Source organism: Centrocercus urophasianus, unplaced genomic scaffold (genome assembly GCF_019232065.1).
Source record: "Centrocercus urophasianus isolate 14NV4802_14NV808 unplaced genomic scaffold, USGS_Curo_1.0 seq_33, whole genome shotgun sequence".
NCBI lineage: Eukaryota > Metazoa > Chordata > Aves > Galliformes > Phasianidae > Centrocercus > Centrocercus urophasianus.
In genome coordinates, this window is record NW_024884900.1 from 574,148 (window position 1) to 599,381 (window position 25,234).

Below are 25,234 nucleotides of genomic sequence, written 5' to 3' on the forward strand. Positions count from 1 at the left end.
CTCTTTTAAATTAGTAAATAAGATTTTTTTTTACAGGCTAATATATTTTATGGTTTATGACAGATGTGAAAAGTAATGCACTTTACAAGCTGTCCTACCTGCACATAACATTGCGGAGTTTTTCCAGGTTATCAGCAGTAAAATACCAGTAATTCCGGTCACACCTCTGGACATCCTTATCAATTCTGTGCAAATTTAAGGCAACAGTGTCCAGTAATTCTATCTATAAGAGAAAAGTTCAAGTTAGATATGCTGTTCAGTCAGATGCAGGATGTGGTATCACTTTTAGACAGATTTCATTTAGATAGTGATAAGCAGGGAGCATGGAGCTGTAGAACAGTTTATGTCTTTTTCTCCTCTCCACAGCTCAGGGTTGACTCCAACTGATCACTGCCTCAGTGGCACTAAGGAGGAGAGTATCCATCAGCAGTGGCTGTAACTGAGCTTTGAACAGTCCCAGGCACAGATTCACTCTTAAGAATCAACAAACCAGAAAAAGTAAAATTATACTTAGGATTTTGGAGAGCACAGAACTACTCAATTACCATCAAAAACTAAAAATCTGAACATAAGTTCACTGGTAAGTGGCTCAAGCCTGTGCTCTTTACAAAGGGTTATGTCTAGTTCAACAGCTCCAAGAACAAAACAGAAACAGAACCTCAATTACTAATCTGTCGACAGTGATGCCAGTGGAGATGGTGGAGTCTTTAGATGTAGGTTGTTTAGTTGATTAAATGGGGATTTCCCTTTGAGTTCAATCACAGGTGACACTGAAATCTCATAATTGGTGTCCTATCCTCCATCAAAATTTTTAGCTACTAGATCTGCACCACATTCTTTCTTTGCTATTCCACTCAAAGACAAATTTTTTAACTGTTCATCTCAAAATCTAGACAAAAATATCAGAATGCAAAGATCCTCCATTATCCTCCCACCACACGCAGTTCTAGTTTGAGACTGTCACTGTTAAATCCTATCTGAAATCTCATATAAGTGCTTGCCATTAAAAAAGAGGTGACGGTATGTAAGTTGTGACTTACTGTGTAAGATGCAGCACAGACAGAAGCAACGTCCATTAAATAATCCACCTGGGAGCACACCTGCTCTTCTGCTACTGAGGCCTGAGGCTGCGGCACAGCTGACTTGGCTTGCTGCATAGGTGCTGTGTCTGGATCAGTCCTTTCCACGTCAGCACTGGTTTCTTCTTCAGCCCCATCTTCAAAGGAGACGCTCTGCCCATCATCAATACTGGACAGGATGCCTGAGGCCACAGAGTAGTTCCGTGAGGATGGCAACCCAGAGTCAGGGGAGTCGAACTCTACAGACTGCTGCTCTACAGCAGCTACTGCTGCCGGTGTGTCGGCAGATACCACAGTGAAAGTTGGGTCATCTTGACATTTTGAGTCTCGTTCTGCTGAATCTGTTTCATCTACAGATATAAAGACCTTAAGGTGGATGAGGAAAGGGGAAAAATAATATTCAGGTAAAGCAGAGGAGAAGAGAGAAGCAGTAAACATGAATGTAGCCAACGAATCTCCAACCACAACAGTGAAATAACTCCATTACTCTAGTGAACAAGATCAAAAATTAATAGAGCTTCCATGCATGCAAAACTCTTCATTCTTTCTACTGAAACCGTAAGTCTAAAAATAATACCAATTCACGACTTTGTGTCTGTCTCCTCCAATGATGTCTCACCTTTCACAATCTTCAATTAGAAAAACCTCTTAAAGCAGTAAAGCCTCACCACTTGCAACACCAACGCTAAAAGCTTGTGGCCATTCTAAGTTATCCTTGAAGGGGACCAACATACCTCAGTTCAGTTTACCTAGTGTTGAAGTCAAGATTGGCCTTCAGATTACTTGAACAATGCAAATACTTTACCTCATCTTTAAAGAGAGCCTATTCTCTCTTGCCTTAGTGAAATTAGTTAACTATCAGGTTACTATTTCAATATGTGTCTGGTAACTATTTCAAGTCTGTTTAAGTAGCAAATGCAAGAGATGCTTTTGGCAGAGGAACCACAGGAAAGCTCTCCTTTTCAACGATGTGACTATACTCAAGAAACTCCTTTCTTGCTTATTCACCAAGGTGTAAACTCAAGTCTGCCTTTTCACTGCATAGCATCTTAATCTACATTGACAAAGATCCCCTCTCCCAAAATAAATTACTCAACTTCTCAATCATGTACAGGACAGAATCAAAGATATGCTTTAACAGCAGCAGTCTTCTGCTCCTGCACTGAATTTGAAAAAGGACCCACAAATAAGAGATCTAGAAGGCTATTCCACTACTGAGAGAAGGACCTGTAGCAGGTGAACCTTAGAGCCCCTTAGGGAGGTTCTGCTCAAGAACAGCTGTAGATTACCCAAAATACAAACCTGCTCTTTGCTGTATCACAGAGAGGCTACTGCTTTAAGCTCCATATAGGATTTAAGCAGCTCCAGACTGACGATCTGTGTGCTGTTAACCTGTGCACATATTAGCTCCCACCACACACACACACAGCCTGCATCATACAAGTTCTGGGAAGCACACTTACATCATTGCTGATGGTGGAGTCCCTGTGAATCAGCCGCTGGACATGGCTGTCAATGCTGCTGCCCGAAGAAAACTTGGCCAACGTGGCAGAATGTGATTCCTTCTCTCGCTGCTTTACGATGACCTCACAAGCCTTCCACTCAGCCATAACCTTCTGATATCGGAGAGCAATCTCTTCATCCACCTGTGGACAGACAGACTGATAGATACTGAAATGCTGGTCCTCCTGGAAAGACAGCATTAAAAACAAACAGAAGCTAGAAGGGGAGAACTAAAGCAAATGTAATATCTGAAACAGCCCAAAAGGTCCTGAGGCCCTCTTGCTAGAGCACAAATCACTTGAAAACACAATGACACGGGAACAGTAAGCTGTTGCAAAGGAAAGACAGTTGGATTTTTACTGCAGGGAATAAACTACCACTGAAAACGCCAGAAAAGATTAATATAAATACCTGTGTCTGATATCAACAGCACTTCAGTATTCAGGGAAGAGCTAAAGATGTCACTGACTTCCATTGTGAAACCTTACTCAAGTCAAATGCAATCTGATGGAGCAATAGCTGGCTTTAGTTGGATTATTCTTAACATCTCTGTTTCCATTTTTTCTTTTTTTTTTCTCCTCTATTCCACCTCTAACACAGCTCTTGCAATGAATTCCAGGTCATAGATTTGTTGACATCTGCTTGTACAGAATTACATGGTGGAACAGAGTCCTGAATAGTAGAGATCCCTGCTCACATAGCATAGTACGCTGCACATGGTCAGAGCCAACCACTCTGGTTCCTGTAGCAATAAAACTGTTTTTTGCCACTGCTGGCTTCTGCTGGAAACAAGGGCAAACCCCCCCTTGAACTGTTAAATGACACGTAGTAATTTCACTACTGTCACTTGTCAAGAGTGAAAGAGAAAACACTGTTGTGAGTTGGCTCCAGGCTCTGCTGGTTGGAGTGGCCACCAGAGCATTCATGCCAAGAGCTGCAGGCTTCTTGTCACCTGAGGTAGCTGCAGAGTCATACATCAACAAAATACAACTGTGAGTGGAAGGCTGGAAGACAGCCATGCTTTGGAGTCCCCCAGATGCTGACGGACTGCAAAAATACCATCAGAAGGCAAAGGTGATCAATCACCCATGATGACTTCAGTTGAGGACGTGAAAAGATTCCCATATGTGCTGATATTATGACTGTTCCCTTCTTTTTCACTTAATAGGCTCTCAGATTCAATTGTATGCTTTATTTAGCATCCAGTAGCGTCCACTTCTTTGAGGTGTGTCACTGCTATTACTTATTACTGGTGTTGAGTGGCTCATAAGAATTCCAGATAAGGTTTGAAGCACTGTTGTACCAGTATGGAATGAATTCAGGGAAAATAACTGCCCGTAGGAGCCCATATTCTGCAGTTCAATTATTTACACCTTGCAACATGTCTTTCTAAATTTACTGTGATTCCTTTTTTATATACTGACTCAGTATTTAGCTCTTCTTGTTAAATCTCTCGTGTTCTAGCTGTATAAATGCATGTGCTCTACAAAGCTGGGGCTAGAATTCATGAGTTGTGGCTTGACTTCCATCTGAGCTATTCAAACAGCTCCATCTGAGGTTCACACAGACAGACACACTATCATGTAAATAGAGCAGTTATTTCAAATTAACCTGTCACTCGGTAGCATTTTGCCTTTGGAATATTAAACCGTAATAAAAGCTAACACTTTAGCTACTTAGAAAACAAAACTTGTTATGCAAATATAATTCTTATACCCAGAAATTTGTACTTACCTGGTCCATTTCTTTTTTGGCCATGCCAAATTTATAGTGACCTAACAAGAATGGCCATACTTCCTTTCGAATCTCATGCTGTACTCCACCATAATAAACTTTTCTTAGCAGTTCCAGCTCCTTGTAATTCTGCGGCAGTTAGGAGAAAAAGAATACATCTTTATTTTCCTCAGGCATGCTCATATATAGTGAATTCCAACTACAGAGACTAATAAATCCAGTTCAATAAAGTTGTGTCTTTTATGAAAACAATCTAATTTTAATAGATTAGAGTCATCATGAGATCAATTGCTTTGGATTTCATTGATAACTTTGCTGTCATCAGAGAAGCAAAAGATAAAATCGACTTCCTTCCATGAGAAGTCAGCCTAGGAAGACCAGGAAGCACCTTTAATGTTTCCTGCAAACAATTCTAAGGGATGCCATGCTCACCACACCAGCACATTGGAGCGAGTTTAATCATCATACAGGCACTCTGTGACTTACTTTTCTGTCCTTCTGGTACTTGCTCCAGACCTCTTTGGTCAGGCCCCCTGCAGCACTGGATGGCTTGTCAGGTGGGACAATGGTGTGGTTCACTAGGGCAGACAGATGCGTTCGCACAGTTGACAAATGACGGCAGTAGGCAAGCCCTGCGGTTGGGGAGGAGGTGCACTTTTATAAAAGGAGCTATATAATATCAGCAGCCTCTTCAGGATCAAGCTGTGACATTTTAAAATTGCCACTGATGCTCCTACCTGAAATAAACTTGCATTTGTACTGTATAGAACTGAAGAATTGCGATGGAGCCAAAGATTAAATCAGTCTTACGCAGACAAGTAAAATCCAAGCAGAGCATTATACAGCAGTGTAAAGTTACACTGTCTGCACTGAGCACGGCTCCTCCCATTGCTATATTAAAACCCACCAATAACTGAGTTACCAAGCTATGATACTTGTGTCACAACCAATGTAGTGTCCTGAGCTGACCTGACTCACAATAAGTTTGTGTTTGGACTCCTTTTTAAAACACCTATTATCTTTTCTAGGTAAGCATATGGTCTCACAAGGACTGGATCTAAGAAGCTTTGCTTACATCCATAAAAGGCTCTGGAAACTATTTGCCTCTTCATGCCTTCACACAGCATCTTTAATGGAGTCCTGTGGAGACACATTATGGGAACACGTTAGGTCACAGGGACACAAACCATTGTGAACTTGCTGATCCCCATGATCTTCACATAGGGATTCTTTCGCTGCGCTACGATTTATTTAGCTAAGGAACAACTAGAAATAAAACTTTAAGCAGATTCCCACTAGAATTTTGGCTCCAAACAGATTAATCTGGTGCCTTTAGCTACAACTGCTTCAGAGCATTGTAAAGGTCGTTGTCAAACTAGATGAGTTGCTGCCCTTTGTTACAGTTGCTAATTGCTTGTTAAAGATCATGCTTCTAGAGTCGAATTACATGAAACTACACAAAAAACAAACAAAAAAAACCCAACAAAAACACATTGCAATTTTTTTTTTTAATCAAAATACGAGTCTAACTTAATAGGTTAGTTTCAACAAACTAAGTTTCTTGCTATATAACTTTATCTTTTTGGGTCAGAAATTATTTGAAAACTGTTGAACTGTTATCCTTCGTCTCTGTTGCAGAAACTAATAAAACATTGCTGCTTTTAACTGTGGCACAAGTTTTCCCAGTTGAGCTCTCTGCACAGCTTGCTTACCTGTCGTGGATGCAATTGCAACAGCTGGGTATATCGTAGGGAGAGCTGCCTGTTGAACAGGAGATGCATGAGGAGCCCTGGCTGCAGTGCTCCAGCTGCCACGAAAGCAAGTTTGTCCCAAAACCTTGCATCTCTATCATTTCACTGGTGTCTAGGGAAGAAAAAATTAAACAAAAGAGCAGGCCATCAACTCTTACTCATCCTTCTGCCTTCTGTGCAGCTTGACGGCTTCATGCTTTACTTCTTAGCAGGCTTTGAACCTTGATTCCAAAAAGCAGAGAGCATCACCTTAGTTACCTCAGAAATGCTGCTCTCACTTTCACCTAAAACTAGCAGCATGCTGTGCATGTTCACTTGAGGCCAGTCCCTTCACCACTGCCCTTTTTATGCCCATGCACACATCCCAGTCCATATTTCAAGAGAGCAGAAGCAAGTGCTGCATTAACAACTAAAATTGGTCCCTGCGCAACGCCAACGTTATTTACAGCTAGAAGAGATAGTTTAGCCTGATCTCCTATTGAACTCAGGTCTTACAATTTCATTTTGTAATTCCTCAAATCAGCCATGCAACTGCTAGTCCAGCTAGAGTGAAGTTCGAGCATAAAAAGAAATAAAAATTGATTGATTCAGTTATTTTCAGATGCTTCTTTCCCCCCGACTTAGAACCAGATCCTATAGCATGCAGCACAGGACAGTTCAAGCCCTACCAGTATCAATTACATGTTGTAAAAGTAGGACACTCTGCAGGAAAACACACAGCGGTACAGTGCGGCTTCTCGAGTCATCACCAAAATCTATTAGCTTTCTAAACCACCTTCAGTAAGGCAACAGAAAAAAAAACACCAGTTGCCTTTATAAAGCTTGGCTTCAGCTCTTTACCTTTTCCAGCTGGCATTTGAACTTGTGGTTTTTTTGTATTATGATAAATAAATAAATAACTGGCCTTTCAGCTCACCCATGATTAAAATTAAGGCAAATGCCATAATACTGTATGCCACTGAATTAACATTTGTAAGCAAAATCCAGTCCCCTGGGCCGTGCTTTTAAGACATACATTTGTTGGGTGGTAGTAGGGGCAAATCCAAACCATCTCATGCATTTTACATCAAGGTAGCAGAAAGCATTTTAGTAGTGCCTATTAAAAAATGGGCATAGGTGAGGAGGAAGTGGGAGTAAAACCATTTGTTAACAGAAAAAGCACAGGCTCATGCGGAAGCAGTCATGTGTAATTTCACTTCACAAAACAAAGTGTGATGAAAAAATGCTCTTCACCTTAATTCTTCAGGAAGGAGCTGAATGACCCAGTATTTATTGCAGCTTCTCATTTGGTTCAAATGAAAACAATTGGGCAAACATTTTTAGTTCTTATTTTTTGCATCCCCTCTACAGACAAGAAAAGTAGATTTTTCCAGCTTTAATTTATATATTTATATATATTTATATTTTAGAGAACAAAGAAAAGAACCCCACAGAACCTAAAGATTCAGATGAAAGGTACCAGAATTAATGAAGAATTAGAGTGAACAGCATCTTTTATTTAACTGTTGTGGTGTTATCTGTAACTTCAGCTACATGCAAAAATTGCGCATGTTGCAAAATGTAAAAGCAAATGGCCAGCAAACCTGCTACAACAGCGTTGTCATTATTTAAAAGGGATCTTGCTGGACAGACAACAGTCATTCCAGTCTATTTCAGCAAGAGTCACTACTCAAATAGCAGACACAATCCTAGCTATACCCTTAAGATTAAAAACAAAAAAAAGCAGTTATCTGACAGCCATTCGAGTAGGATGACTTAAAATTGCCTAAAGACTGAATTGTGCTCCTTACGTTTTAGGTCACAGCATTGGCCTCTTATCAGTGGACGTGGCAGCGTCAGACCTTCTTCCTTCCTGTCATCACTAACATCCAGAAGTGATCAATTAAGATACAGAGGAACTTTCTGAAACAGCATCTTTCTTCAAGGGGAACAATGTATTTTGGAGTTTCTTCCCACCCATGCCTGCCGAGAAATCTCTGTTAACTTGGGCTGGGCTTTACTGGCTGCTAAGGGTTACTCTCTTGGGATACACATGGGCTAACATACCAAGAGAATCTCTGTATACACATATCCTAGCTAACCAAAACACTGTACAGATGCAAGCAGTTACAGTCTCCTAAAGGTGGTTCCATCAGACCAGGGCAATCATTTAGAACTAAACTCATTGCTGTTTAACAGCATGCCTTATCTTGACTCCAGATATACTGTGGTTTTGTGCGGGAACAAACACCAGAAAAAAAGCCAAACATGCTAACAGTGAATGAAAAATATAGAAAAGAATCAAATTTGCAAACAGTTGCTCTCCTTCCTACTTCTGCATTTGTCCAACTTCTGACAGCTACTTTACAGCCTGATAAGAGAACTTTCTGTTCTTGCTGATAAATTCCAGTTAACAGCAAGAGGTAGAAGCTTTTGTTCTGATTGTAACAGGAGCATGCCAGATTTGGCATGCACACTCAAGAGGCCAAAAGTCTGGTGGCATTGAAGCTGTGCAGAACTGGTAAGCCTAGAGGAGGGAAAGGATTTCACATGAACTATTGGACGGGCCTGGATGACATTTGAACAACTACAAGCTTTAGAATTTTAGCTATGTGGGAGGCCTTTGGCCTTGGGAATGGATTTCATACACTATACAGCTCCCTCCTTTGAAGAAGCAAGGGCTTTTTAAGTCTCCAGAACCACAGTACTACATCCTGGATGCCTGTTAATGCTACACTTCTTGTGAATGTCAACATAATAGGTCTTAGAAACAGCTTTAGGAAAAGAATGAGATGACAAAGTTTTGGAGGGCAGAGTCTTGCAGCTGATCACCTGAAAGCACCTAGCCTACAAATGGAAGAAATGGAATGAAACCATCCGACCACAAGAAAGCACCCATCTCCAATTTCCTCTGCATGCTTCTATACCTTGCAGAATTATCCACGCTTGTGCCATCCTGGGGCTCACACTGTAGCTCCCTACACTTCTGTTCTCCTTATTCTGTCTGCAGAGGCACTCTCCATTTCTGACTCGGCCCAGCACAAGCCATACTACTGTAATGGTGTCTCTCTGATCCCGTGTATGAGGCTGCCCTCCCCAGTTTGTTATACTGTACGTGAGTAATGATCCCTCCTCCCATGAGAACATGCTCTAGCATCCAGCTTTTATGAAGGCGGGGCAAGAAGCCTCTGGAAAAAAAGATCGGTTTGTTCTGCAGCACAAATGCTCATGCCAGAGGGAAGATGCTGCTGTTTCCACTTCCCATAGGTTCTGAGCACATTCACAGCCTCTCTGCAGAGACAACTTAATCTCTAGATCTCAAGGCACCGAGTGAAACGTTTTGCCCGGTAATAATGCCAACACTGTTGTATGCATCAGTGGAACGAGCTGCAATAGAGCTCTGGGACACAGAGGGAGGAGGATAAAAACCTTTCATCCTATTAGGAGCTGTGAGGTTCCGAGAGCAGATCATTGATAGCATTGCGTGCAGCTTATCTTCCTCCTCCTCATCATCGTCAACAGAGGCAGAGCGGCTGGCAGCTAAGTGGTGGTAGTTAATAGTTACTGCTCAAAGAAAATAGTGAAAGAGGAGCATAAGAAGAGAGAACTTGATTTTGCGGGAAAGCTCAAAAGGACATGTTCAGCAAAGACAAAGGGTTTGAATCCTGCCCTCCTTGAGGGCACAAGCTCCTGTGTGAGTGGGTATGAAAAATGAAGTTCTTACAGAGAAATAGCATGCTCCATCAAACACAGGCTAGCTTCTGATTGTGCACAGGCTGTTCCCAGGGCACATAAGTCAGATCACGGCAGTGGAGGAAGGTCCCAGTGCCAGCCTGCAGTAGGCAACTATGCTCTTTAGCAAAACTCCATGGGAATTCAAGGCTCCAGCTAGCTCCCCTCCACCGTACCACATCTATGTTATGGCCTCCTCTTTTCCACTCTGATACCCATGCCAGATGCATCTGGGCAGGACACAGTCTGCTCCCAGCTCCATCCAGCACTGCAAACATGCAGGGTACAGGCTTACCTCCACAGAAACCTGTGGCAGGAGCTAGCTCTGTCCTGCACTCAACAGGCAGGTCTGTGCTGAACGTGCCCACGGAATCTGCAATCCCCTTGATTGAGGCAAAGGAAGAAGATGCTTTTGCTAGTGTGTGAGCACACAAACTTACCTGTGTCAAGTCAGAAACCCTAATAAAGCATGATTACCATTCTGGTTCAGTCCCATAGGGTGAGGAGGGCTCACAGTTGAGACTTCTGCTTTCTTAGCTGCAGTAAGTCCCAGTATAAACAGTAAATCTAAATTCCTTGTAAAATTTTAGGGTTTTTTCTTCCTGGGAAATTGGCCTTTTTTTTTTTTTTTTTTTTTTTTTTGATAAGAGGAGTGAGAGCTGTTACAGAACTAGCTCAAATGCCTTCTTGCATGTAAGGAATTTGTATTCACTGATGACATGAGGTGGTTTGGTGCTTGGGAATTCATTGTTTCCTCAGAAGGGCATTTATTTATCTACTGTTAAGTTCTTGCTTCCAAGCCAGGTAAACTCAGCCCAGGGAATTCTTTGGAGTATTTTAAGATGATTTTATGGTGTTTTTGCTTTGTTTTATTTTTTTTCTAATAGAAACATTATGAGCAAGCAGCATGGCCAATTAAAATATCCTCACTTCAAAACCAAAAATTCTCCTAGATAGTAAAACAACATTTTGGTCTCAGTTTGCAAGCCCAGGGGAGTATTTTGAAAACTTCCTCTGCAAAACACAGAGTAAATGTTACATTTCCCACCTCCAGTCCATTTCCTTGAAGAAAACAAGTTTAACTTTGTTAAGGAGACCTACAGTCTGCTGTATCTGTAAGATCACGGTTATCAGTCAGTATAACTTTGTGGTAGATTTTCCCATTACCACTCCCTGCCCCCTAAACAGGTTTTCTTAGCTGTGGCTATTTTGTTTGTTTTGTTTTGTTTTGTTTTTAAACAAAGCAGAACAAAGGCACTTACTGTTATCATGCTTGTGTCCTGGGTAGATAATTCTGAACACATAGTCTGTGGAAGTGTCTTCAGCTGGCATTTCCTCCAAGTCCACTGATTTGTTGCTGTTCCGTTTTCGAAGCTTTGGAAATACCTTACCCTAGAGAAAATAATGATCTCATATGTTAATTCAGCTACCAAATGCTAACAGAGCAACAAACTAACTACCTTGGATCTCTGGCATCTGAAGTCTTACAACTAAGCTTTCTATGTTGGCAGAAAACAACACTAGAATCACAGACAGAAGGTGGCTTTATGAGTATTAAATGCAGCTTTTCTCTGTGCTTAAAACACAACTTTTTCTTGCAACCCATAGAAGGTGAGCACCAGCTTTTTCAGTCCACCTTTTTCAGTCCCTGACAGCAAGTATATCCCAGACCATTAGAGACTCAGTCCCTATAGCCTGCAACTAATACTGACCTTTCATATTTTAATGAGACAGCAGATTCCAGTTCAGTGCTCAATGTAGCAATGAAGGTATAAACAAACTTTAAGGACAATCTTAACGCAAATGAAACTGGACTAAATAGAGTTTTTTTGCCTTCCACTTTGATTTCCATCTGCTTTATAGTAATGCCTGGACTCTGTGAGGCAGGGTGCTGTTGCACACAGACTATAAGATCAGCCCTACCACAAGCAGCTCATCAGAAAAGGCAGTACCTTGCCCTGTTGGGACCAAAGTGGTGGTTCCAGCTGACCATGAGGCAGAAGACCATTTTCCAGACAGGAAAGAAATGCAAGGAGGTGACCTCCCTGAGGGAAGTGCAGCGGAGGTCTCTGAGTTCCATCCTGACTCACCAAGACTAACGTCCATCTGCTTTCTGCTGCAAAGGAGGACAAGGGGAGTCCACACTGTTACATAATAATCTCTATTTGCTGCTCTTACCTTCTAAGTTTTATTTATGACCACCTCTAAGTAGATAAGTAAACTTCTAAGTCACAGTATAACATAGGTGGGCTCAGTCCTTTCGACCTAAAGAAGTCCAGGATACAACAAACTGGGATGGGCCTCATGCAGAATCATTAAAGTGATTCTGAACATTAGTAAAATAAATAAAAGAATAAGTAAGTATCTGGACATGGGCATAAGCTGACAAAATACGCATAATTTAGAATGAAAATTAGCCTAATGTATATAACAAGCTTTTTTGTCGTGAGAATTAGCAAGTCATATTTGCTGTTGTAAATTCTTCTCATCTATTTCATTGTCACTATACTATAAACTTATCACAAATAATGAAACCTACCCTGGGCATTCTATGATTCTATGATGATCCTCTGGGTATTCTTTCAAGCGTAATTATCTGAATTTTGTGTTCAATTTTCAAAAGCACATAAGTGAATTAGATTCTTAATTTCATTTTCCAAAATACAATGAATGAGGAACATAACTCAGCAGAGTGCTTTTGAAACTTTTACCTCTGATATTTCTCCCTCTATGGCATCTAGAGGCACCTGGTAAAGGGGAGATGTCTCAAGAGCAGGAGGTGTTCCATAGCATAGCAGTGCAAGTTCCAGTCTGGTAGGTAGGTGCTGTGGCAGGACCACCAAGTGTCTGTCATCTTATGCAAACAACAAAAATCATGTTGTGTATACACCTGGCACCTGTTACTGAAACAGCCTTCTCAATGAACAAAACCAAAGGATGTTGTATTTCACGTCTGCCACCTGATTCCCTCTTCTCTAAGAAACTGCTGCAAAGCAGTGAGGCATCTGATCAGCCACTGAGATCCTGGGCAGGCACAAAGTGTTCTGGAAAGGGTCATTCAAGTGAGGCAAACAGACCTGAGCAAGAGTTGCAATTGTCCTCTAGCTAGGACTCCAGGTTTTAACACCCATATGCCTGGGCTGGTATGGTATAACTAGTTGTGTTAATGGCACAGAGGGAAAGTGATCATCCAAGTGGCTTTCATGTATTTTAAAGCAGTATATACAAACTGTCTTTTAAAATAGGCTTTTAGTTCTAAAGTTCCTTTAGTTCACACACAATTCAAATCTGAGTCCAAATAAAACTTCTGTATTTTCATTCTTTGCTCTGTGATTTTGACTTAAAGCTCATAGTAAGGAAAGCAATGGAAGACTTTTCTTCAGCCCCCTCTCTCTAAAACGAGCAGGATGGGCTAGTCAGAATTCTATGGGCAGCTGGTGGCTTGGTGTTACAAGCACTCCATTTCTACTGAGGCTGACAATCCCACTGACAGAAGTTGCTTTTTTCCCCCCTGTCATTTTGTAACAGTCCATGGATTGAGGCTCATGCTCACAGAACCAACACATCTACATTTAATAACTGGTGCTGACAGTTTCCCAGAAGTACTGTTCTGCACAGATGACTCAGAAAAAAAACAAAGGGCATAAAAAAAACAACAAAGAAAGCAAGTGACAACTGGAGCACTGTTAGGCAGAGAAGATCTTACCAGGTTTTCACTGAAGACATCTGAAGAAGAAAAATGGTCTGCCTCCTTTTGCATTAAATCCCTAACAAGCACCATGTAAAATGGTAGCAGCATTAGCAGCATTAACATTAATCTGGCAGGCAGGGGCTTTGAGGGTACCCCCACGAGAAGCTTTATGCTTACGTTGTTGATGGCAGTGGATGCAGACGATCTGGCTGAGCGGCACGATTAACGCGTAGTCCCAGTAAACGCTAAGAGAAAAGGAAAAAGTGCAAGACAATTTTTTTTCTGCATTCAGGAGTGCTTGTAGTTCCAAGCATGCAATAAAGAGAATTTGCTGAGTTAAAAACTGCTGCTAAATGTGACCAGCTGAGGTAAATCAACAGTCAAGTAAAAAAACCAAAGAACTAGTACTCCATAGTAGGTACACCTGGCACCAGCCTTTTCAGAATGGCCTTTTTTTGGCCCCCTTCCCACTCCCACCTCCCCAGGTCAGAACAATGTTCTGGTTAACATTAAAACACACAGGGCACAGACTTTATGGTAGGCTTGTAGCTGGGTTTCAGGGCAGCAAGTTCACTTTTGTCTTGCACACATTATTGCTGGGGCTCAGGCTTACAGATTAAACACTAGAAACAGCTCTGAACCTTTCTGAGAACAACCTCTACAACTTAGTATCAAAAGCAACAGTAGAGGGCTGTTCTGAAGCCCTTCAATTAAATCCATTTTGTTACACTTATGCCATTACTGTCAATATGCAAAGAAATAAACACCACAAATGCTTCCAGTCTTTTTCTGAATGCAGTGACTACCTTTTCTCCAGCTCTGAATCTCCAAGGGTTCCATTCATTAGCTGATTTGGAGTCCATTTTAATGTCAAACTGTCTGCTGACTGGTGAAGTGAGAGATATCCAGGAATCGCCTCCAAATCATCCTTCTGTTTGCAGAAATAAACAGAAAAAGATGATTCAAGTGTACACACAGCTTTTTCTTCTTCTCCTCTTGTTTGTTCACCCCTCCACAATTCTGAGATTTTAATTCCAACCCTCAGCCCACTAAGTTTGGCCACATTCTGTACATGTCAGACTATTTTCATTTGGCCTAATTACACTTCAACATCCAAATCCTTCACGACTCTGTCATCCAGGCATTTAAATCTTGAGTGCAACAAACATTTTTCTGAGTGAACGCAAGAAATAAGATTTAGCATGACACAGTGATGGAGCACTGAAGTATCCACCTTAGAGACAAGACACTGAACTATCAGCTTTGTTCTCAATGGATACTACATTATGATATTTATATCTTTTTGTCAGTGATAATGAAGTCAACTTCACAAATTCAGTAACAATGATCATACTGAATCACATATAAAAATAGTAGAGAAAATGGAAAATTTGGCATCACTGCATACATATCCTTTGTTTCTCTAGTTGCCAGATGACAGAAGTTTCCGTTTCAGTTCAGCTCCCTTCACCTTTGCAAAATGCTTTCCTTGCAGACAAGACACAACCTTAGGCTCTCATAAATGCACAGCTCATTCTGTTTCTCCTTCCGTTATGAAATGAGGACCACAGAGATCTAGACTTCATATCTGGGTTTGCTGCACTGGATAGGTTATTGTGACAGTCAATCCTCCAAAGTATCTTTAAAGCTTACTAAGTTTCAAGTCTGAATTCACTTATATAAAGATGAAAACCCCCATTCACCAAATCCTTTCAAGCTGCTTATTTAATGCAACTTAATCTTCCAAATCAACTATGACTTTTTTTGTTCTTTAATTGCTTTCAGTGTCCCCCAGGAAAATCTCCATAACTTCTCCAGGGACTGAGGTTAAACCAAGAGGTCTGTAGTTTTCCAGGTCCTCCTCTTGGGCCCTCCTTGTAGATAAGTATAACACTGGGTAGCTTCCAGTCAGCAGGAACTTTTCCTGACTCCCATGATTTTTGGTAAACAGTTGAGGAGTCCAGATATAACATCTGCTAATTCCCTCTGTAGTTTGAAGTGAATCCCATCAGGTCCCTTGATCTTACAGAACTGGTCCCTTACAATCTCTGTGACCACACATGGAAAGTCACTGCTCCCCAACTTCTGAAGTCGCAGATACGCAGCAGCTGTGTGTATTGGCCCCAAAATCAGCGTACTTACGGGCTGGACTAAGACATTGTTTTTTCCATATAGGAGATGTGTTCTGGAATTCTGGTGCAAAGATTCCACATACTCTCTTGCTGAAGCAGCAAAGCGATCTTCTGATGTGCTGCCACTTGAATGTCGTTTCCGGATCTAGCAAATACACACACACAGAAACAGTCAAGGCAGATCAGGCAGGATGGGAATGGCTCTACTGACAGCTCCATTCAGAGCAGTTTCTGGGCTGGAATTTCTGGAGCCAAGAAACCTTGCAGAAATTATGCAGGCTGTTCCTCATCCCTGGCCAAGACAGCTCATTTCTTGTGAATTATCTGGTCAAATAACACACGTTAAAGGCCATATAATTTAGTTCTGGATCTCAAACTTTTCTTAACAGTATATTTGGGCCCAAATGGACATTGGCCCATTACAGAAGAAAAAAAGAAGGATTGTTTTAAATTCACATATCTTCCTTCTGGGATATTTTTACTGTCAATTTGTGCCTTGTAACTCTGAAACAGCTGCACAGAAAATACCTACTCCTAGTGCTGGGCGCTTTGAAGGCGAATCTTGGCGGCCATGGACTCCATGAATCCGATGTCGCTGAACAAGTTCATCTGCTGAAGGGTCTGTCCAGTAGTGATCAGCTGTTTTTAGCTTGGTGTACTCCAGTGCACATGGTCCAACTAAGAAAAGAGCCCAGGACAGAAACATGACTCTGCCTGCAAATCTACTGAATCTTACACTGCCAGCCTAGTACTGAAAGTGGGATTTTCTTCTAAAACAGATGAATTATTAATTATCACTTAATGATCCTACAGGATCAGCCAGCCCACTATATAGATACTATGTACAATAACATATCAGGTCCTGATATCAACGGCTGCATGAAAATATTCCTTTAGTACACAATACCCTGCCACAGAAGCATTTATAGTTCCAACCTGCTTGCAAGCGTTCCATAAAAAGCCATTTCCATTCTGTCCTCTGATCTAACCAACAATTAACAGTACTGGTTCTACTGGTCTTGAATGCAACAAACACCATCTCCTCTATTGCTCTATTGCTCTATTACAGTTAGTCAAACCATGTGCTAGAGATAAGAATCACCTTTTGTACAGTTATAATATAAAATGGTTTAAGAAGCAATTTATTTTCTTTAGGATAAGAAGTAACTTTGCAAGAACTCACCTAGAAGAGAGGCAAGTATTGGGCCACACACAGGATCTGCTAGTAAAGCTTCTTTTTCATAATATTTACTAGGAATAAAAGATTAGAGTCCAGTTAAAAACACTGGCTGTTACTATACCAATACTATTACTTAACTGGCTTTAAAACTATCATGTTTCTGCTTATCAGAAAATAAGCCAAATAAAGCAAGATGGATAACAACAGAGAAGCTGGATATGCTGCTTTCTTTGTTAAACTGACAACAATTTCTTCAATATTTGGTGCGAGCCCCCTTGGAGTCCAGTGGACACTGACTGTGTGCAGGCAGAAAGCAGAACTACTGAAGTCATCTATAAGGTCAACGTAATAAAAAATAAAAACTGAGGCAAAATGCTCATTTCAAGAGTGAATTTAAACAATTAAATTACCTATACAAAAGGGAAGCTTTTAGAGTTTAGAGTTCTAAGAGCTTTACCAAGACTGAAAATGGAATCTAGGCTGAGCATCCATAGTGCTGCACACATACTGAATCAGAACACATTTTCCAAGCTTGATTTTAGTCACAGTTCTAATGCAAAAAAAAAATTCCAACAACAGAATTTAGCTGTGATTATCAAACGCACATTCTCACACAATGGGCAGATAAGCAAACCATCTACCTAAACCACCAGAAATGGGACCAAAGGGATCCAAAACCCATCCTTCCCTGAACTAGACAGGTAGAGAAAGAGCAGTTGCTACTTGCTGATGTATGCATCTCCTCTAAAAGTTGTAATACAGCTTGACTGGCTCACATACTGATCTCCAAAGAATTGTTGCACTAGGTTTGCAAGTATTTAGAAGGCTTTTACTACATGGCATGTCCTAAACTAAGGTTCTAAGGGACATGGTTTAATGATGAAACTTGGTAGGTCATACTGATGGTTGGATTTGGTAATCCTGAAAGTCTTTTCAATCTACATTATTCTCTAACTATTCTTTAAGTGCATTGAATTATATTGCAAGGAAGTTATAAGGAAATTAATTTGGCCTATTTTAGACACTTGCTTTAGTATTAATTTCCTAAACGCAATCAATAACATTGACTAGATCTCCATAGAGCATAAAGGAAGTCTAGAACAATCAGTTCAATTAAAATACCCTCCAAATTTTTATATTTAATAACATTACTGCCATCCCTACTTCTGATCTTCCATACATCAGCCACATAATCTCAAGTAAGTCACTTCCTCTCAGTATGAACATTCTGCCTCATCTATTTTTGACACTGAGCTCAAGAGGAAGGAGCTTGCCTTTTGCTAGATGTGTTTACCCAGCACATTGATTTGAGGCTTTAGACACTAATGCAATATAGAGACAAATAACAATCCTCTGCAAGCAATGCTGCCAGTTTTCCACAGAGACCAGGAGATTCACACATTCTTAAAATATATTGTTTATCTGTGAGGAATGTTCTTGAAACACTGTCAAGAACAATGGACTACTACAAAGAGCAGTTCTTGCAGTGACCAAAAGTATTCCCACCACAGCAGCAAGGCTAACTTTAAAACACATAGCCCAAAAATCCAAACACCCATATTTCTCAAAATGTCACTATCCTCTGCTGTCTCTCCCGCTAGATGGGGCTCAAACTCCAAATCATTTTCCACAAGATCAGAAGAGCTGAAGGACTTACACATGGAGTGTTGTGACATACATTTGTCATAAAAATGCATAAGCAATATGCTTTATTCACTGCAATTGAGGCTCAAAAATCACTTACATTTAAGGACGTGGCCCTAACTCACTAGCACGGATGGAGAAGCCAGTAGGGTGAATATCCACAGTACATGGAACAACTGTGATCAAATTCTCTTTGTCATATATGGTGAACCATGTGGAAGTAAAAAATAAAAAATAAAAACACCTTGAAAGTATTCAAGTATCAGCAGATGCACCAATACAGAGGATACAAAATACCTTCAACAAACATCCGCACTTTTGATTCTTGTTTTACCTGCAGTTATCAACAATATACTGCACAATCTTGTCGAGCACTTTCTCAATCAGTGCTGTCCGAACCCATATATGTCTGATGGCCTGAGGAGTCAGTACAGGCGTTTTGTTTGTGGTTGATCCCTGCCTCTTGAGGGGTTCCTGCATGTTTGGCTGATTTTTCCTGAAAAAGGACATAAGATAAAAGTTGCCAAAGTTCACAGTCTTTTCTCACTGGAATCCTTCCAGAGACAAGTCTACTCAGAGAGGTGCTGGAAAACACAGCACGTGTCTGACAAATGCAAATCTGTATACCAGCTACGTCAGCACTCACCACCTCTGGTTTCAGGATTTCAGTCACGGATTTTTTGAAAATCACAGCTGTAATGAGTGGTTTAGGACACTTCAGTTTTTGGACTAAAATCAGATACCAAGCAATCCCTAAATATAGCCCCAAGCAGGCCTGTAATAGGTACATTGGGTGAGGAAGTCCATCAGCAAAAATATCTTTTGCTTTTGGTGCTTTAGAAAAATCCCAACATTCGAACTTCCACATGCTATATAGGCTGAAATGAGCAGGCAGCAAATCTATAGCAGACTGCAGCTGTCAAAAAAATGAAAACATAACAAAATGCCAAGTGCAACATAAAGTAAGTTGCATTTGATTAACAGAATTTAGCTTCTTATCAAATAAATCTTCATACTTATTTGGGAAAGCTACATAGAGGATGCTAAAATAAAAAAATAGATTCTTGCCTTCAGATTCTACCATCAAACTCAAGCTAGCCATGATCCCAAAGGGCACAGAGCTGTTTCAGCACGAAATATTCCTACTGAGACCAGAAGCATGGAGTAGGGTTTGAGATTAACAAAGGCAGAGCAGTTCTACAGAGCTCCTGCCACACCACTGTCAGGCAGTCCTTGGACACAGGCCCATCTTTTCATTCTCTGTGAAGCACCACGTGCAGCTACAGCACCAACTGTGCCGGAGCCTTGGCAGGGAGATCCTCTCTCTTACTTCCTACAGAAAGACAGCAAGACAACTCAAAGATAAGCAACATCAAACTGAGAAACCAGAACTAAAGCAAATGAGCATCCAAAGCCAGCTGGTAGCTTGCTTACAGCCATTATTCCCTGGTTCTTCCTATAATGTTAGCCAGTGCTTCAGAAAGGCCAGTGCAGAAATGGGGTGCTTAATGCTGTGCTTTAGTGAGTGACAGGATGGCGAGCTGATTAGACAAAGCAGATTCACTTCCCAAGTGCAGATGTAAACAACAGTGCAGGGACTGGCCAACAAGGTGGTCTCTGAGCCATTCCATTCTGTGGAATTTACTTGCTGCCCAACAAATCCATTTGACTCCAACCAGAAGGGGGTCAGTTGCTCACTGCCTCAGGCATGCTGTGAGGATGGTGTTTTTGATGCAGGAGCAGGATGGGACTGTTCTTTGGAGATCCCAATGTGCTATGCTTTCTGTCGTTATTGCATAGCTTCAAGTGGTAGAAATATAATTTTGAAGAAAATTCCCAGCAGAATACATTTTTATTTAAGTTGGATATTCCGACATGGTGAACGTTCACTTCTTAACCTTTCAATTACAGGTGACCAAAATACATTTGCATACTGATAATGCTCCCTTCACTTCTTTGGTGGTCCACCATACCCAGACTGTGAGCACTCTCTCAGTAACTTTTGTTGCTTTGCATGGATTAGACATTTTAATCCTCTGCACTGTAAGAAGCTGAACACTAAAGGCTCACTTCCTAACTTCTGTCCTTCTGCTGTCAGCTTGATGAAACTAAAACATCTGTCTTACTTGACACTCAAGATTCAAAGCTTCTGCAAATTTGGCCAAGAAAAAGCCCTCTGTGTTTACCAAGTGATCTCCGTATCCTCTTCATAAATACTGTGTGAATTTTGCTAGTAAACAGACATCATCCTCACCTGCTCTCCACCTGCTGCTGCAGCTCCTGCACTTTCTTGCATATGTCTCCTGCAACTCCATATGTCTTGCCAACTTTGGTGAACAGCGCAGCTACCTTGTCGGTTCGCAGGAAGCCAGCAGCCCTGCGTTTCAGCATGTGCAGGAGACATGCTTCCACAACACCTGCAAGAAAGGGAAGGAGATACGTTCACGGGCACTCCTGTCCTTCAGCCTTCTCTTGGTGAGTGCTATCTGCTAACACAAACCGGACAGGCGTAGAGACACGAGAACAGAGAGCTGCAGAAAGAAAGACAAACTAGATCTCAAAATCAGATAATGCAAGTATGTAAATAATCTGCAATCACAAGCACCTTGTAAGCTACTGACAGTGAAAGAATTCCAGACTCTACTGAAGATGAAACCAAATGCAAAAACTCCAATGAAATCCTCATGGCAGAACCAATTCAATTCATTTCAGCCTGCCAAGAAACCTAACCTGGTCTCATTTAAACTGCAGCAGGAAAAATAAAAGAAAATGACATATTAATTTAAAAAAACAAAACAAAACAAAAAAAAACAAAAAAAACCCAAACACCAACAATGAAAAAAAAACCAACAAAACAACCAAAGAAACAAAAAAAAAAGCTTCCCATCTACAAGCTTTTGAAACTTCACTGCAGATGAGTTGTCCAGTCAACATCGTCCACAAAAGACACGAGGAACAGATCAATTCATTCACAAGGAGGAAAAACCCCAACTAAATGACATCTGCAAGGCGTGCACTCTCACTGAAACCCAGAGGCCTGCCAGGCCTTATAGAAGAGCCTGTGTTCCACACCTGAGCAATGCTCTCCTTGCTTCAATGCCAGCAGCTTGTTCTGTAATAAACTGCAGGTAGAATGGCCAAGTGAAATTTATGTTACGAGTAATGAACAGTCCATCTGCTCTGATATACATCACATCTCTTTCAAGATCTGGCAGCTAATTTTGACAGAAGGCAGCATTTTGTTGCACCTTCAGGTGCTGAGCATTTCCTGAAGACTAACGGTACTTAATGGTCTCTGATCCCATGCTAACCAAAAGCCTGTGTCTAAAAAAGACTGTTCTCTCTGCTGAGCCCCTGAAACCCACCCTGACTCCTAGGCAAGACTTAACAGCACATGGACACATCTCCTGCATTTAGCTAATCTAGAAGCTGTTGCAGCAGCCGAAGGATCACGGGATGCATCTGTATGAAGTTATTACAATGCTTCCTTAATTTCTAGCACTGCTCTCCTATTTCTTTGCTTTGCAAGACTGAATAACTACCTGCTGAATGAATTTAAAAAAATAAAAATAAGAGAAGCATTTTTGAGGTTTCATAACTTCACATTTTGTACATTAACATTCTGGAAAAAAGAAATCTCTAATTGGCTTCCCACTAACATATCTTTATTACAGAAATTAACCTAGTGTGCGTTCTGAAAATATAGCCATTTGCTTTTCAAGTGTGGAAAACAGCACTAGAAAAGAAATGGGAAACATGTTGTGGGATAACAACTATTCTGCTTTCAACTGGGAAGGCAGATATGTCTTTAAGCTAAGCAATATTGGATAAAATCTGACAAAAGGTAAACTTTCCGTGAAAATCCCTAATTTCCCAGAGGAACAGCCAGTAGAATTAAATATTGATGGCTCAGATTGCTCATGTGGCTTTAGATTGTTCATCTAATTTTTTTTTTTAATAAATCAGGATCCAAGTAACTTGATTTAGCAAAATCAAATCTTCTAACTATGCACCCTGAATTGATTCTCGGTAAAACAGAAATCAACATACTCTCTACTCCTCCATCTTAGCCCTTGCTAAATTTAATTAAACTGAAAATTCTTCAGAACAAATTTCACATATTCCCTCGCTGCATCACCTACATGGGAAAGACTCAACAGAATCTTCAGTTTCATCTGCAAGTACAAGAGATGGGTACTACCTCAGCACTGTCTAATGTGAGACATGTCACATAAATGCTGCTGCTAGGCATGTCAAATCCAGAGGATTGTGATGCACTGTGCTGTGATCAGCTTCAACAGCTGAACAACAGGGACAACTCAAACACAGGAAAACCCCACACACATGCAGCCATCCTCCAGCGAGCGGGGAACCCAGGAGATCTGCAAGCCCATGGCAAGCAGGGCAGCTTGTGTAAATGAAATAGCATGTCTCATGTACTTAGTGATAATGAAGGACTTGTTGGGTTTTTTCTCTTGTTTTGTTGCTGGACTCTCTCAATAAATAAAAGCATTCAAACATTCACAGTACTCAACCGATACCTTCAGTATCAATGCTTCTGCTATTCAAATCCACACCTCCTTTATCCCCAGGACAAATAGACAAAGTTTCTATTGAACTAGAAAGTACACAAAGGAAATACTGACCTATCTATGCTGCTTCCAAATCACTGCAGTCCAAATAAAACCTCACTGAGTGGTACAAGGTATTTGTACACTTTAATACTATCTATCTGAAGAAATGGGGACCCACCTTCTCCTGTGATCCCTCCATTGGTTATTACCCTCCAGTTTCACTTCAAACTGCACCAACAGTTGGAAGAACAGAATATCCTACATTTTCTAAAAGTAGTTTTTACTTTATTTCTCTAAGGTCTCACTGCATCAAGCACTGTATAAACGCATACTGGGACACAAATCACATCCCAAAGTAGGGAACACCAATAACTTCTCCATAATTAGGGCACTGCCACAACTGGCCCCAAACTACTGCGCAATAACTGTCCTGGCACCACTTACTGCTGCTTGCAGGAGGGCTGAGGCTGATCCCAAAGGAGCACTAGTCCAAGAGAAGCAACAACCAAATACTCAGAGAAGACCACTGCCTCAGAACTACCTTGCTTTTTCACCCATATCACGTGCAAAAGCCAAAGAGAGCACCATTCCATGAAAGAAGGGCCAGGAGACACAGGCACATCCCTGCCTGACCTCTCAGTAGTCAGCTCAAATTGGCAAACATCTGCTGCAATCAAAGGACATCTGTAGGTGGCAGAGGCAATGCCTGTTTGCCTGCAGTCTTACAAGTTGGAGCCCAGAGTTGATGACATCTCTGCAAGCACGGCTGTTTCTACTTAGAGGAAGAGGGAGCATCTGTGCATTTGAAAGAGAAGCAGGAGCGGGGGCGAGCACCATTTGGTTGCACACAGGGTTGTGCAAGGCCAGGCAGAGTGGGATGGGAACAACAGTGATGATACCAGGGGATGCTCTTCACAGCACAGCCCAAGATCCTGTCTCACAATCATCACAAAGAATCCTAACTCAGCTGCTGTTTTGCTCAGCCTTCAATTAGAAATAAAGAAAATGAAAAAAAGGCAGCTTTCCAGATGCTTAAAGCAATGCAGTAATAACTGATACCAGATCTTAAATGAAGCAACCTGCCTTTAAAAATAACTGCAAACAAGTGCACTGCTGTTGCTTAGGAAACAGGCTCTCTTCCCACCTTCACTGTATTTTTTTTTTGTTGTTATTTCTTTAGAACAATAAAATATTGATGAAGCAAATTTAGTGAAAAGCATAGCAGGCACAGCTTTAATTACTAATAAATGTTGCAGCTGCCATGGAGGGCAATTTCCACAGTGACTGCCCCTGAAGCTCCAGTATTTAATTATTCCACTGTGACATTTCTCATCACAAGGACTTGGCATAGCATCAGTACCCAACCGACTGCAATACACGCAGAGCAGTTATCTGCAAGGGCAGACATGCTGGAGTTAGCTCCTGGATTGCCTCACGCTATGTGTACCACCGGATGAGATTAATGCACCACATCCAGTTTTATGTGCAAAGCACCCTGAGGTCCAGGTTTAGGTTTCAGTCCCAACCACAACGTGTCTCACCTGCACATCACCTCCTTCGCCTCCACCACCAGACTGAGGCCAGCAGTACTTGCTTTCTTCAGCTTTTCACTCAGGGCTCCTTTATACAAGAGCATTACTCCACAACAGCCAATTGACTTGAAATTCACACCTGACTTAATCTGAATAAGTTTCAGACACACAGTGGCTTATATCCAGCTAAACTGAGAAGCATTCAAGGAATGGAGTACATCATTCAACAGATGCGTTCCTATTCCAACATATGGGACAGGACAGATGTCACCTCCTCAGAGCAGCCCTCTGACACAGCAAGCTGCACAAGAGCTTCACAGCACATTAGATAAAGAGGTCAGCAGCCTGGAAGATGCATGTAGGCCTTTTTGCTTACTGCATGCCCAGAGGCAGGCACTCATCCCATGGCACCTCCTCAGCATCACCCACAGCCACACTCTCCTGCACACACACACATAACCAAGCTCAGACAGAAAGGAATCTTCAGCAGAAACTGATGAACATGCAAAAAATCATTTCAAGCTTCAGAATCTTTTTAAAGACAACAGTGACACTCAGATGTCTCTGCAGAGGGAAATACGAACTATTTGAGGAGCCACTTCTGCCTGAAAGCAAACTGCAGTCTGGAAACTAAAAAGAGATTACCTCATCCTAGAAGTAAGGTGCATATTTTTATCTGCAGGAATGCTGAACAAACATCCAC

The 25,234-nt window shown here is 41.3% G+C and overlaps 1 protein-coding gene across 8 annotated transcripts in view; it reads right to left on the reverse strand.

Moving 5' to 3' along the window:
- The window catches only part of SGSM2 (small G protein signaling modulator 2), a 43,519-nt gene that overhangs the window by 6,049 nt on the left and 12,236 nt on the right, over positions 1–25,234 (reverse strand). For 3 of the 8 annotated variants that reach the window (XM_042830061.1, XM_042830055.1, XM_042830057.1), the window contains exons 3-18: positions 20,680–20,842; positions 18,760–18,921; positions 16,785–16,852; positions 16,134–16,279; positions 15,612–15,746; positions 14,276–14,400; positions 13,647–13,714; positions 11,731–11,894; positions 11,041–11,170; positions 6,029–6,179; positions 5,392–5,456; positions 4,803–4,948; positions 4,317–4,445; positions 2,543–2,767; positions 1,041–1,445; positions 99–223 (exon numbers count right to left, since the gene is read on the reverse strand). In XM_042830061.1, the coding sequence (XP_042685995.1) occupies positions 99–223; positions 1,041–1,445; positions 2,543–2,767; positions 4,317–4,445; positions 4,803–4,948; positions 5,392–5,456; positions 6,029–6,179; positions 11,041–11,170; positions 11,731–11,894; positions 13,647–13,714; positions 14,276–14,400; positions 15,612–15,746; positions 16,134–16,279; positions 16,785–16,852; positions 18,760–18,921; positions 20,680–20,842 (2,407 nt within the window). Of the gene's footprint in view, positions 1–98; positions 224–1,040; positions 1,446–2,542; positions 2,768–4,316; positions 4,446–4,802; positions 4,949–5,391; positions 5,457–6,028; positions 6,180–9,475; positions 9,611–11,040; positions 11,171–11,730; positions 11,895–13,646; positions 13,715–14,275; positions 14,401–15,611; positions 15,747–16,133; positions 16,280–16,784; positions 16,853–18,759; positions 18,922–20,679; positions 20,843–25,234 lie in introns of all 8 variants that reach the window. The other 5 variants (XM_042830062.1, XM_042830060.1, XM_042830056.1 and 2 more) reach the window with 5 other exon arrangements.